Here is a 13,845-nt window from a genome sequence, read left to right as displayed (position 1 = left end):
TAAGGTTATGAGGATAACAAAAATATTAGGTGATGAAAGATTGGATATCAGATTGGAGGGAGAGAGTATGGAGGAGGTGAATGTATTCAGATATTTGGGAGTGGACGTGTCAGCGGATGGGTCTATGAAGGATGAGGTGAATCATAGAATTGATGAGGGGAAAAGGGTGAGTGGTGCACTTAGGAGTCTGTGCAGACAAAGAACTTTGTCCTTGGAGGCAAAGAGGGGAATGTATGAGAGTATAGTTTTACCAACACTCTTATATGGGTGTGAAGCATGGGTGATGAATGTTGCAGCGAGGAGAAGGCTGGAGGCAGTGGAGATGTCATGTCTGAGGGCAATGTGTGATGTGAATATAATGCAGAGAATTCGTAGTTTGGAAGTTAGGAGGAGGTGCGGGATTACCAAAACTGTTGTCCAGAGGGCTGAGGAAGGGTTGTTGAGGTGGTTCGGACATGTAGAGAGAATGGAGCAAAACAGAATGACTTCAAGAGTGTATCAGTCTGTAGTGGAAGGAAGGCGGGGTAGGGGTCGGCCTAGGAAAGGTTGGAGGGAGGGGGTAAAGGAGGTTTTGTGTGCGAGGGGCTTGGACTTCCAGCAGGTGTGCGTGAGCGTGTTTGATAGGAGTGAATGGAGACGAATGGTTTTTAATACTTGACGTGCTGTTGGAGTGTGAGCAAAGTAACATTTATGAAGGGGTTCAGGGAAACCGGCAGGCCGGACTTGAGTCCTGGAGATGGGAAGTACAGTGCCTGCACTCTGAAGGAGGGGTGTTAATGTTGCAGTTTAAAAACTGTAGTGTAAAGCACCCTTCTGGCAAGACAGTGATGGAGTGAATGATGGTGAAAGTTTTTCTTTTTCAGGCCACCCTGCCTTGGTGGGAATCGGCCAGTGTGATAATAATAAAAAAAAAATGTTATTTATACATGTATTGTTTATTATGTCATATTAGATCAATTGTGATAGATAAATAAGCTGTAGAGTTGATATTAGTGTCATATTGAAGGAGTATCTCATCCTGCCTCTAAACAAACTCTCCTCCTCCTGGAACTGATTAATTGTATTTACATTAATTCTTATGGGAAATATTGCTTCGAATTTAGGCCGACCTTCTAGAACGGATTACAGCCAAAAAACGAGGTTCCACTGTACATCATTATGTCTACTTTTGTTTCCACTGTGATCGCCTGGTGCTTCTTAGCACTACCACCTGCTTCACCACTGCTTTTGTGCTTAACACCAGACATATTGGAGGTATAGTAATCACAGATAACACTGAATTTGTGGAGAGCACAAGCACACGTGTGAACGATGCCGCTAGAGTAGCCTGCTACATATTGTTTACATCTTAGCGCTCCTGCAAATTGTTCGTATTATCAACAGTTCGCAACACAAATGTTCGTATGTACGGGTCTCTGTATAACCTTGACAGTAGTCATTTTCAATACAAATGCTGCTGCTTTCAACAAACCAGCTGTATCCCACTGAGGCAGGGTGGCCCAAAAAGAAAAACGAAGTTTCTCTTTTTCGCTTCCCCAAGGAGATAAGGGGAAACAAAGAAGAACAAGAACTATTAAGAAAATAGAAGAAAACCCAGATGGGCATTTAAATATATATGCATATGTAGTGCAACCTAAGTGTATGTAGAAGTAGCAAGATATACCTATTATCCCACATTTTTATGAGACAAAAAAAGACACCAGCAATCTTATCATGTAAAACAATTACAGGTTTCTGTTTCACACTCAGTTGGCAGGACAGTAATACCTCCCTAATTTCTTTAATGTTTTCCCAAAAAAATCAATAGTCAACTCCAAATTCAATGTACAGCACTTGAAATTCATTCGTTTTAATTTTTTTTTATTCATTTTTATATTGAAAGGTTTAAAGGTAATTGGAGGTGTCTTTTACATGTGGCCATTTTATTTTTGGCTTAGCACATGACCCCTAAATTCAAAACCAACTTGAGGATTTTGTTTAAAACATCCTCACCATATTTTTTTTTAACACTGGCCATCTCCCACCAAGGAAGGGTGATGCAAGAAGAAACACTTTCATCATCATTTACACTGGATTTACTACATCCAAATCTTTCTCCAGCTGGAGGTTAAAGCAATAACCAAAAAGATATGGCTTCTGAAACAAAAAATGAGTCTTAATCTAGAATTTCTGTTATTTCATGAGTGCCTCTTCCTTGATGAACTCAAATTATTGTACTTCATTTACACATAAATTTGCTATATAAAATAACTATAAAATATAAATCTGACTGGACCAATTTCAACATTTACTATACTTGATTGTAACATTCCTTTTGCTTACATTCCTCTCATTCTTTACAATTTGCTTTCCGCTTCCATCTCTTTTCTCTCTACCATTTTTAGCTCTGTCTATTGTATTCATAGATATAATGTTCATGAAGAGTTAAATAATTTTAATTTTGTTCTTAACATCCTCAGGTGCCCCCTGTACAATCAACGCCATCACCAATGTCTCGGCTGCAGTCAGGTCATGCTCAGGCTATGTTGCAGCAGTTGATTGCAGAAGCAGACAACAATCAGGTAATTTTCAGTTTTCAGTTTACCAAACCTGTCATTTCACTTACAGTGGAACCTCGGTACTCAAACAGCTTGGAACTCAAACAAAGCTCGGCACTCGATCAAACAAACGCGACCTGCCAGAACTTCACTGCAAACTGTTTTGTGTTTCTTCATATCTTTTGGTGTTTTCTTATATTATTTATATAAATAAGTCACCATGCCGTCTACGAAGATTAATGATAACAGCCAACCAAAAAGAAAATTGGATGGGAAGAATTTGTTTGATACTCGAACGGATCAACACTTGAACAGCCTTCTGGAATGTATTAACTTCAAGTACTGTGGTTCCACTGTACTGTACTTGTATATCCAGCATCATCATAAAATACAGGTCCTCCATCACAAATCCGGCATCATTGGGACCTGTAGTGTGCCAGATTACTGAGTTTGCCGAATTACAGAGTGGTTAGGTTAGAATACACATAATAAAATTAACCAACTTGACATACACAGTTCATTGAACATCGGCAAAATCGAACATTTCCGCTACTTTGAGCTCAATTTCAAGGTACTTTTCGTCATGAAAGCACTCAAAATCATGTCTATTTCTGTAATATATCTTCCATTCTATCAAATGAGTTAAAAAAATGAGAATACAACCATAAAAACCATACGAAAATATACTGCAAAGAGGCGGCTAATGGCTGAGAAGTTAACTCCCTTATTTATCGTCCGTCTTTTTTATTTTTGTCGTACGTTAAGAAGCATCTTTCCATCATACATTGCCTAAGTTTCAATGAGATAGCCCAACAAACAACCACGAAAAAAAAATATTTACCAAAAATCGTATATGGCAAGCCCAAGCCAGGTACTGGAAACAAGTCACTTTGTCTGACTTCTCTGGGTTATCCTAGGTTCTCTATACATACACTGATATATATGATAATCTATGTAACTGTATTTGTGTATACCTGAATAAACTTATTTACTTCTAGTCTGTCAACTGAGTACAAGAAACTGCCCATTCACTTATTTCAACTACTCAATAAAGTGGTCAGAAATTGGCAATTTGGCCGATTTCACACAAATTTCAACAGATGCCAATTTCAAAATAGGGTCCAGAATAAACAATGCAGACATTCCTGGCACTAAAATAACATTTTCTCTGTTCATTAGTCACGGCTACAGGCCCCTCTTACATTATTCTTGCTTTTCATTTGGAATTTTTATTCACAAAAAAATAGAAGATTTACTGTTATGCAGACTGCTGCATTATTGTAATAATTGTATAAATAATGTCAAGCCATTCTTGACTCCATACTGGAATTTAGACTGGCGGGCGGACAGGTATTGGACGGTGACGTCATTTGCTTACTCTTGAGCTTCGCTAAAGAATAGAACATTTTCGCTATTGTGAGCGCAATTTCAAGGTACTTTTCGTCATGAAAGCAATCAAAATCATATCTATTTCTGTTATATATTTTTCATTCTATCAAATGAGACGGAAAAAATGAGAATATAACTATAACAACCATACAAAAATATACCGCTAAGCGGCCGCTAATGGCTGAGAAGTGAACTCCGCTATTTATAGTCTGATTTCTTTCATTTTTGGTGTATGTGAAGAACTATCTTTCCATCTTACATTGCCCAAGTTTGAATAAGATAACCCAACAAATAACTGAGAAAATAATATAATAATAATAATAATAATATCTTTATTTACTACACGTACATGTACAAGGTATACAGGCCTTGCTGACATCAGTGACATACTGCTATTTAGAAAGCCGCTTGTTATGCTGAGTATTTCAAGAAAATTAGGTCAGTGTCCCAGGATAACACTAGTCGACTAACACCCAGGTACTCATTTACTGATGGGTAAACATAGACAACAGGTGTAAAGAAACACACCTAATGTTTCTACCCTGGCTGGGAATCGAATATTTACCAAAAATCATATATGGCTAACCCAAGCCAGGTACTAAAAATAAGCCATGTTGACTTTTTTTGGGTTATCCTAGGTTCTCTACACATATGCTGCTATGTGTGATAACCTATATAGAGAAAATAACTTCTTTGTTTCAGGTTTATGGTGCAGTACAAGTGTATATCACAGTAAGCCCTGTGCTATACTCCGTTTTCTCTAATATAAGCCCCAAGACAGGGATAGGAGAATGGTACATGTATACCATATCCTCTTCATACCTCCATCGAACTGCTCGGTGTTATGACAAATATTATTCATTCTGGAGTACTTAACATGTTTTATGTTATTTATATTGTTTCTTATGTCATATTAGATCAATTGTGATAGGCAAATAAGCTGTAGTGTTGATATTAGAGTAATAATAAAGCATATTCTCCTGCTTCATGAGACTGAGTTCATGACAACCGACAGTGGCTTCAAAGCCACCTTATCTTTAATGGATAATGTACTGTGTAGGTGCTTTACATAATGAGAAGCATTTCTTTTATTCATTGGAACCATGGCTAGGGCTAAAAGTAAGCAGGTTAAAACAATAAATGGAGAAAAAGAAATTGGAATGACTTATGCAGCAAGTAGCACCACCAAACAGTACCAGCAGGTTGGTGTGGCGACCCTGGAAATTTGAAATTATGCTAGCCAAAATTAGTGCCGAATAACTGAAGGAACCAATTAACTGATTGTATAACGAGGTTATTTTGGTAGCGGGGTGTGAATGATACGTCTTCGGAGGCTTCTTACTTTATTGTTAAGTCGTAGGTGGGTTACACAGGCTTGTGTGTGTGTACCCATGGCCCGGGCAGGGCCATCCCACGAGAGAGAGCTGGGAGGCCTTGTGTCTTGCTGCTAGGCCGCTGTGTGAGTGAGAGAGAGGCAAGTCTGGGCATACTGAAGTGGCAAGGCCTATAGGTGGCAGCACCAGCATGATGCTGGCAGACAGCAAGGGCTGTCTGTGCAGACAGTACAGGCTGTCTACATACGCTCGGCCACCTACCGCGCGTCATCCCGATGCGACAATACTGGTAGTAAAAGAAACTCTGTCTCTCTCTCGTAGGAACAGGGCACAGAACACAAAATAAAAACATACAGTGGACCCCCGCATAACGATGGCATCACATAGCGATTATTTCGCATACCGCTTACTTTAATCGCAAAAATTTTGCCTCACATACCGCTTAAAAACCCGCTTACCGATTTTCGTCCGAGACGCGGCCTGAGCCACGCTCACATGTTCCGCCGGTGGCATTGTTTACCAGCCAGCCTCCGCGGTAACATCCAAGCATACAATCGGAATATTTCGTATTATTACAGTGTTTTCGGTGCTTTTTCTGGAAAATAAGTGACCATGGGCCCCAAGAAAGCTTCTAGTGCCAACCCTACAGCAATAAGGGTGAGAATTACAATAGAGATGAAGAAAAAGATCATTGATAAGTATGAAAGTGGAGTGCATGTCTCCGAGCTGGCCAGGTTGTATAATAAACCCCAATCAACCATCGCTACTATTGGTGGTACAGCTGCTGCTGCTGCTGCACTGTCAGCTGCTGCTGCTGCTGCACTGTCAGCTGCTGCTGCTGCTGTAGCACCGTTGTTGGTGTGGCTTATTGAGAATACCAAGAAACAATTAACCCCAGAGGATTTGCCACCCAGGATAACCCAAAAAAGTCAGTGTCATCGAAGACTGTCTAACTTATTTCCATTGGGGTCCTTAATCTTGTCTCCCAGGATGCAACCCACACAAGTCGACTAACACCCAGGTGAACAGGGAAAAATGCCTGGAACTAGTGCTCATATTGGTGAATTTAAAGCCAGCAAAGGTTGGTTTGAGAGATTTAAGAATCGTAGTGGCATACACAGTGTGATAAGGCCTGTTCTGGAAGAAAATGCCAAACAGGACCTACAGTACTCAGGAGGAAAAGGCACTCCCAGGACACAGTGTCTCATCAGTCATTGCTGCATCTTCAATAAAGGTAAGTGTCATTTATTCTTCATTTAGTAGACTAGTACATGCACAATATATACTGTGCATGTACTACTCTACTATTGTGCATGTATCCTTCTCTTTGTGTGTGGGAAAATGTATATTTCATGTGGTAAAATTTTTTTTTCATACTTTTGGGTGTCTTGCACGGATTAATTTGATTTCCATTATTTCTTATGGGGAAAATTCATTCACATAGCGATTATTTCGCATAACAATTACCCCTCTTGCACGGATTAAAATCGTTAACCGGGGGTCCACTGTATATATACATATATGGGCATGGAAAAAAAAACTTCCTACAGGGAGGGAAGAAAAAACATGTGGGGTGTGCTAAACATCGTGGTCAAAGGCAGTGTGCGTCGAAGGGCATCACTGCACGCCTTCCTGCGTCTGGACAGATACTACAACACGGGAGACATCGCTGCGGCTGAGCTGTGACGTAACAGGTTACGGTCTCCTCTGGAACAGTGAAGCAGACATCGTAGGAGTCGCTGCAGGTTTTCACTCAACCTGGGGCACAACATGCTGGGGCCCTCGAGTGAGGCGTCGACAAAACTCGGTAACTGTGCAGGACTTCTGGCAAGCGACTCAGAAGGACACTTCTCAACTGGTACTGTCGCTGGGCTGTCACTGCCGGCGAGCGTGGAGCGAGTTGTGGAGCGAGTCGTGGCAGAGACGACTGGGCGAAACATCTGGGAACCGTAACATCATACACCAGACTGCAGTGAGCGAGCTAGCAGTCAAAGTGACATCATCTTTGTGCAGGCTGCTCACTGAAGCTTGTGACACGAGGCTGACACAGCGCCTGCCGACAGGCCTGGCTGCGGCTTGACGAGTATCATCTCTCGACAGTTGGAGTTATAGCAGAGGTTAGCCTAAGCGTCCCCAGACTTGTTTCTCTACATATAACTGCACTCTGACGGTCTGGAGGTGAAGTGAAACAAATCTCGATGGGAATCGTAGCAGGTACGATTCTGCAGAACATCACGAGCGACAAGCATAAAAGCTTTCTGTACAAGAGGGCTCGTATGCTCAGGGCTGAGTAATCAGCTGTCAAACACACTGGTCACACGGGTGACTTAACACAGTGGTGCTACTCAGGTCTGGCTGGCCCAGACCTCACTGGACACACGGAAACTTTAAAAACACACCGCTGTACATACGGTACAACATGGCTTAACTAGCAAATGATGCTTTTCTGTGCACAAAACTGACACTAAGACATATACTAAAATGTGTGAGAACACTGACTAAGAGGAATTAATTAACACACGACATATATTTTCTCTCAATCTTCTCTACAATACTGAAATAATTACTGAACACTCGATGGTGACATCATGTGATGTCAGGCGTGATGTCGCGAGGTGACGTCAGCAGGGCTGTGACGTCAGCAGACATCTCGAGGTGACGTCAGGGAGACATCATGAGGTGACATCAGGCAGACATCGTGAGGTGACGTCAATGTGATGCGGGCAGCAGACCACAGCATGTGGCCTGGGACATCTGGTAACTCACGTGGCTTTGTAGGTCTACGTGACATCGGCCACACCCAACGTGGTGTCGATCCACGTGGTGTCGTGATCTACGTGGCATGCTGATCCACGCAGCTTCGAGTGGCCTTGGGCACTCGGATACACAGCACTGGCAAAGAATTCACACGAAAAACAGCAGAAAACACAGCAGAGGGAGTGGGCAGTGGTGAGTGTATGGTAGTGTGGTAGACGGGTGAACGAGGAGCGTGGGTGAGTGTATGGCGAGGGAGCATCTGGCGGTCTCTCCTCCTCCCACCCACAAACACAGGGAAACACACTGGATGCAGTAATCACCACAAAACTCACCTCTGGCTTGCTGAAACAGCTGTGCTGAGCTGAACAACAACAGCAACATACAAGTGACGCTGAACACGTGACTTGAGAAACAGCGTGGGACACTGTAGCGTGGAGTCACTGTAGCGTGGGGTCACTGTGACGCCACTCACAATTCTCGAAGACTTTCGACAAATTTCGGCTGGATCCTGCTAGTACCTGTGTCTGGATGCTCAAAAGTGCAGACACGACATCAGGATAACTCGTTGAGAGACGGATGCTTCTTGTATGGGATGATGAAGTGAAGATGACTTCATACCTCTTCCTCCCTCTCTCCAGGCAAACACAACTGCTGCAAGCACCGCTGTCACCATTTATAACGAATTTGTTTGGTAGTCTGTAAGCGGGGTGTGAATGATATACTTCTTCGGAGGCTTCTTACTTTATTCTTAAGTAGTGGTGGGTACACAGGCTTGTGTTGTGCCCATGGCCCGGGAGGGCCATGCCCACGAGAGAGAGCTGGGGGTTTCTTGTGTCTTCCTGCTAGGCCGCTGTGTGAGTGAGAGCGAGGCAAGTCTGGGCATACTGAAGTGGCAAGGCCTATAGGTGGCAGCACCAGCATGACGCGAAATATGAACTAAGCTGGCAGACAGCATGGGCTGTCTGTGCAGACAGTACAGGCTGTCTACAATTGCCGGATTTGTGATGGTGGACCTGTAGTAATTAACCCTTTGACTGTCGCGGCCGTATATATACGTCTTACGAGGTACCGTGTTTGACGTATATATACTCATAAATTCTAGCGGCTTCAAATCAAGCAGGAGAAAGCTGGTAGGCCCACATGTGAGAGAATGGGTCTGTGTGGTCAGTGTGCACCATACAAAAAAAATCCTGGAGCACGTAGTGCATAATGAGAAAAAAAAAACTCCAACCATTTTTTTTTAATTAAAATGCCGACTTTGTGGTCTATTTTCGTATAGTATTTATGGTTGTATTCTCATTTTCTTGGTCTCATTTGATAGAATGGAAAACATATAACAGAAGTAGAGGTGATTTTGATTGATTTTACTATAAAAAGAACCTGGAAATGGAGCTCAAAGTAGGGAAAATGTTTGATTTTTGCCATTGTTCAAAAGTAAACAAATGATGTCATTGTCCAATAAATGTCCAACTAGCCATTCTAATATGCAGTCATGAATGGGTTGATGTTATTTATACAATTATTACAGTATTGCAGATGTCTGCATAATAGTAAGTCTTCTATTTTTTTTTTAATAAAAATTCAAAATAGAAAGCAAGAGTAATATCAGAGGGGCCTGGAGACATGACTGATGAACAAAGAAAATGTTATTTTAGAGCCAGGAATGTCTGCATTGTTCATTCTGAACCTTATTTTGAAACTGAGATATTTTTTAATTTTCATGAAATTGGCCAAATTGCAAATTTCTGAGACATTATTGGGTAGTTGAAATCGGTAAATGGGCAGTTTCTTGTACTCAATCGATAGAAAAAATGGAGTTCTAAAGAAATAGCTATGAGTTTGGTCGACTGGAACAATGGAATTAGCCGAAAATAGGGCTCAAAGTGGGCGAAATCGCCGATTTGTAAATATCGTCGAGGTCGCTAACTTCGCGAGAGCATAATTCCGTCAGTTTTCCATCAAATTTCGTTTTTTTGGTGTCATTACAATCGGGAAAAGATTCTCTATCATTTCATAAGAAAAAATAATTTTTTTTTTTTAACCCTTTGACTGTCGCAACCCCCAATCCTGAGGTGTCTCCTGGTGTCGCAAAATTTAAAAAAAAAAAAAAATATTTTTTCTTATGAAATGATAGAGAATCTTTTCCCGATTGTAATGACACCAAAAAAAACGAAATTTGATGGAAAACTGACGGAATTATGCTCTCGCGAAGTTAGCGACCTCGGCGCTGTTTACAAATCGGCGATTTCGCCCACTTTGAGCCCTATTTTCGGCTAATTCCATTGTTCCAGTCGCCCAAACTCATAGCTATTTCTTTAGAACTTCATTTTTTCTATCGATTGAATACAAGAAACTGCCCATTTACTGATTTCAACTACCTAATAATGTGGTCAGAAATTTGCAATTTGGCCAATTTCACGAAAACTAAAAAATATGACAATTTCAAAATAAGGTCCAGAATGAACAATGCAGACATTCCTGGCTCTAAAATAACATTTTCTTTGTTCATCAGTCACGTCTCCAGGCCCTTCTGATATTACTCTTGCTTTCTATTTTGAATTTTTATTCAAACAAAAAATATTAGACTTACTATTATGCAGACTACTGCAATGCTGTAATAACTGTATAAATAACATCAACCCATTCATGTCTGCATATTAGAATGGCTAGTTGGACATTTATTGGACAATGGCATCATTTGTTTACTTTTGAACATTGGCAAAAATCAAACATTTCCCCTACTTTGAGCTCCATTTCTAGGTTCTTTTTATAGTAAAATCAATCAAAATCACCTCTATTTCTGTAATATGTTTTCCATTCTATCAAATGAGACCAAGAAAACGAGAATACAACCATAAATACTATACGAAAATAGACCACAAAGTCGGCATTTTAATTAAAAAAAACGGTCGGAGTTTTTTTTTTCTCATTATGCACTGCGTGCTCCAGGATTTTTTTTATATGGTGCACACTGACCACACAGACGCATTCTCTCACATGTGGGCCTACCAGCTTTCTCCTGCTTGATTTGAAGCCGCTAGAATTTATGAGTATATATACGTCAAACACGGCACCTCGTAAAACGTATATATACGGCCGCGACAGTGAAAGGGTTAAATTTTGTGACACCAGGAGACACCTCAGGATTGGGGGTTGTGACAGTCAAAGGGTTAAGAAGACTTTATTACTGATAGGCGGATGGGAAATTGCCATATTTCCCATCAGATTTAAAGTCCAAAATTTATTCTAGTTCTAATGCATTTTCTTTAACACCCCAATGGAAATAAGTTACTTTGTCTGGCTTTTTTGGGTTATCCTAGGTAATTTACTCTGTGTATGATAATTGTACTTACGTGTACCTGTGACTAAATAAACATCATACTTTTATTGTTTCTGCTGTTTTTGCAAGCTTTTGTTTTCCTGCATATGTCTGTTTTATAAAATTGGATGGAAATTGCTTCTCCTGTGAGTTACAGAAACAAGCATATAAATTTGTTAAATCAGTGATTCTGTAATGGCTTTGCACTTCATTGTTGTCTGGGTTTTCAGGTGGCGTTCAGTGAGGACTGTTCAAACACAGAACCCAGAGATCAAACTTTACATGGAGTCAAAGCTTGTACAACAGATGATGTTATTCATAAGAGGTGGCTGAGTAAGTACTCACTCATGAATCAACAAAGCTTATTTTTCAGCTTTTTTAAACCAATTTGTGTGATATGTACCAGTTTTGATAAAGAATGCAGGTGTATATTAGTTGCATGGAAACATGATTAGAGGTAGATAATCCCTCTTATTTTTACTATCTACAGTGTTTCTTTACAGTATACCCCCCCCCCTCAATGGAGGTTCCTTGATGCTGGTAAGGGGCTCTTGATCTAGGGAATTAGATCTGTGCTCTGGTTCCCTGAATTGAGCCTGAATACCTTCCATCTCCTCCCCCCCCCCCATGTGCTGTATAATCCTACAGGTTTAGCGCTCCCCCATGATTATAATAATAATAATTTACAGTATACTTTCAGTGTTTCTTTATAGTGTAGCTTCAGTGTTTCTTTATAGTATACTTTTAGTATACAGTAAAGATAAATGTTATTTTTTATATTTGACTATGACCAGGGCAATGTATTTACATTTTTTTAATAAAATTAGTATACAGTCCATGTAAAAATAAAACATGTTACTCTCAAGGATTATATAGATGCATTATTTTATTTTATTATACATGCATTATTTTACAAATGGTTTTTAATACTTGACGTGCTGTTAGAATGTGAGCAAAGTAACATTTATGAAGGGGTTCAGGGAAACCGGCAGGCCGGACTTGAGTCCTGGAGATGGGAAGTACATTGCCTGCACTCTGAAGGAGGGGTGTTAATGTTGCAGTTTAAAAACTGTAGGGTAAAGCACCCTTCTGGCAAGACAGTGATGGAGTGAATGACGGTGAAAGTTTTTCTTTTTCGGGCCACCCTGCCTTGGTGGGAATCGGCCAGTGTGTTAATAAAAAAAAAATATTTTACAAGGTATGATATACCACGTAATGAAAGTGGTTTGTTAGATTATATATTGGTGGATAAAAGGTTGATGGGTAGGCTTCAGGATGTATATATTTAAGGAGGGTCAACTGATATATTGGATCATTATTTAGTATAAAGGCAAAGGGGACAAAAGAGAGTGCAAAAATTATAGGGGGATAAGTCTGTTGAGTATACCTGGTAAAGTGTATGGTAGAGTTATTATTGAAAGAATTAAAAGTAAGACTGAGAATAGGATAGCGGATGAACAAGGAGGCTTTAGGAAAGGTAGGGGGTGTGTGGACCAGGTGTTTACAGTGAAACATATAAGTGAACAGTATTTAGATAAGGCTAAAGAGGTCTTTGTGGCATTTATGGATTTGGAAAAGGCGTATGACAGGGTGGATAGGGGGGCAATGTGGCAGATGTTGCAGGTGTATGGTGTAGGAGGTAGGTTACTGAAAGCAGTGAAGAGTTTTTACGAGGATAGTGAGGCTCAAGTTAGAGTACATAGGAAAGAGGGAAATTATTTCCCAGTAAAAGTAGGCCTTAGACAAGGATGTGTGATGTCACCGTTGTTGTTTAATATATTTATAGATGGGGTTGTAAGAGAAGTAAATGCGAGGGTCTTGACAAGAGGCGTGGAGTTAAAAGATAAAGAATCACACATAAAGTGGGAGTTGTCACAGTTGCTCTTTGCTGATGACATTGTGCTCTTGGGAGATTCTGAAGAGAAGTTGCAGAGATTGGTGGATGAATTTGGTAGGGTGTGCAAAAGAAGAAAATTAAAAGTGAATACAGGAAAGAGTAAGGCTATGAGGATAACAAAAATATTAGGTGATGAAAGATTGGATATCAGATTGGAGGGAGAGAGTATGGAGGAGGTGAATGTATTCAGATATTTGGGAGTGGACGTGTCAGCGGATAGGTCTGTGAAGGATGAGGTGAATCATAGAATTGATGAGGGGAAAAGGGTGAGTGGTGCACTTAGGAGTCTGTGGAGACAAAGAACTTTGTCCTTGGAGGCAAAGAGGGGAATGTATGAGAGTATAGTTTTACCAACACTCTTATATGGGTGTGAAGCATGGGTGATGAATGTTGCAGCGAGGAGAAGGCTGGAGGCAGTGGAGATGTCATGTCTGAGGGCAATGTGTGGTGTGAATATAATGCAGAGAATTCGTAGTTTGGAAGTTAGGAGGAGGTGCGGGATTACCAAAACTGTTGTCCAGAGGGCTGAGGAAGGGTTGTTGAGGTGGTTCGAACATGTAGAGAGAATGGAGCGAAACAGAATGACTTCAAGAGTGTATCAGTCTGTAGTGG

At 40.7% G+C, this 13,845-nt stretch overlaps 1 protein-coding gene across 2 annotated transcripts in view; it reads left to right on the top strand.

The window, feature by feature from the left end:
* Window positions 1–13,845, top strand: part of hob (bridge-like lipid transfer protein family member hobbit) — a 238,733-nt gene that overhangs the window by 170,845 nt on the left and 54,043 nt on the right. For both annotated transcript variants that reach the window (XM_053770361.2, XM_070094472.1), the window contains 2 exons: window positions 2,460–2,561; window positions 11,567–11,669. In XM_053770361.2, coding sequence (XP_053626336.2) covers window positions 2,460–2,561; window positions 11,567–11,669 — 205 coding nt within the window. The remainder of the gene's footprint in view (window positions 1–2,459; window positions 2,562–11,566; window positions 11,670–13,845) is intronic.

The sequence above is a fragment of the Cherax quadricarinatus genome, chromosome 4, assembly GCF_038502225.1.
Source record: "Cherax quadricarinatus isolate ZL_2023a chromosome 4, ASM3850222v1, whole genome shotgun sequence".
NCBI lineage: Eukaryota > Metazoa > Arthropoda > Malacostraca > Decapoda > Parastacidae > Cherax > Cherax quadricarinatus.
Note: the sequence above shows the minus strand (reverse complement) of the source record. Positions and strands in the feature narration are given on the sequence as shown.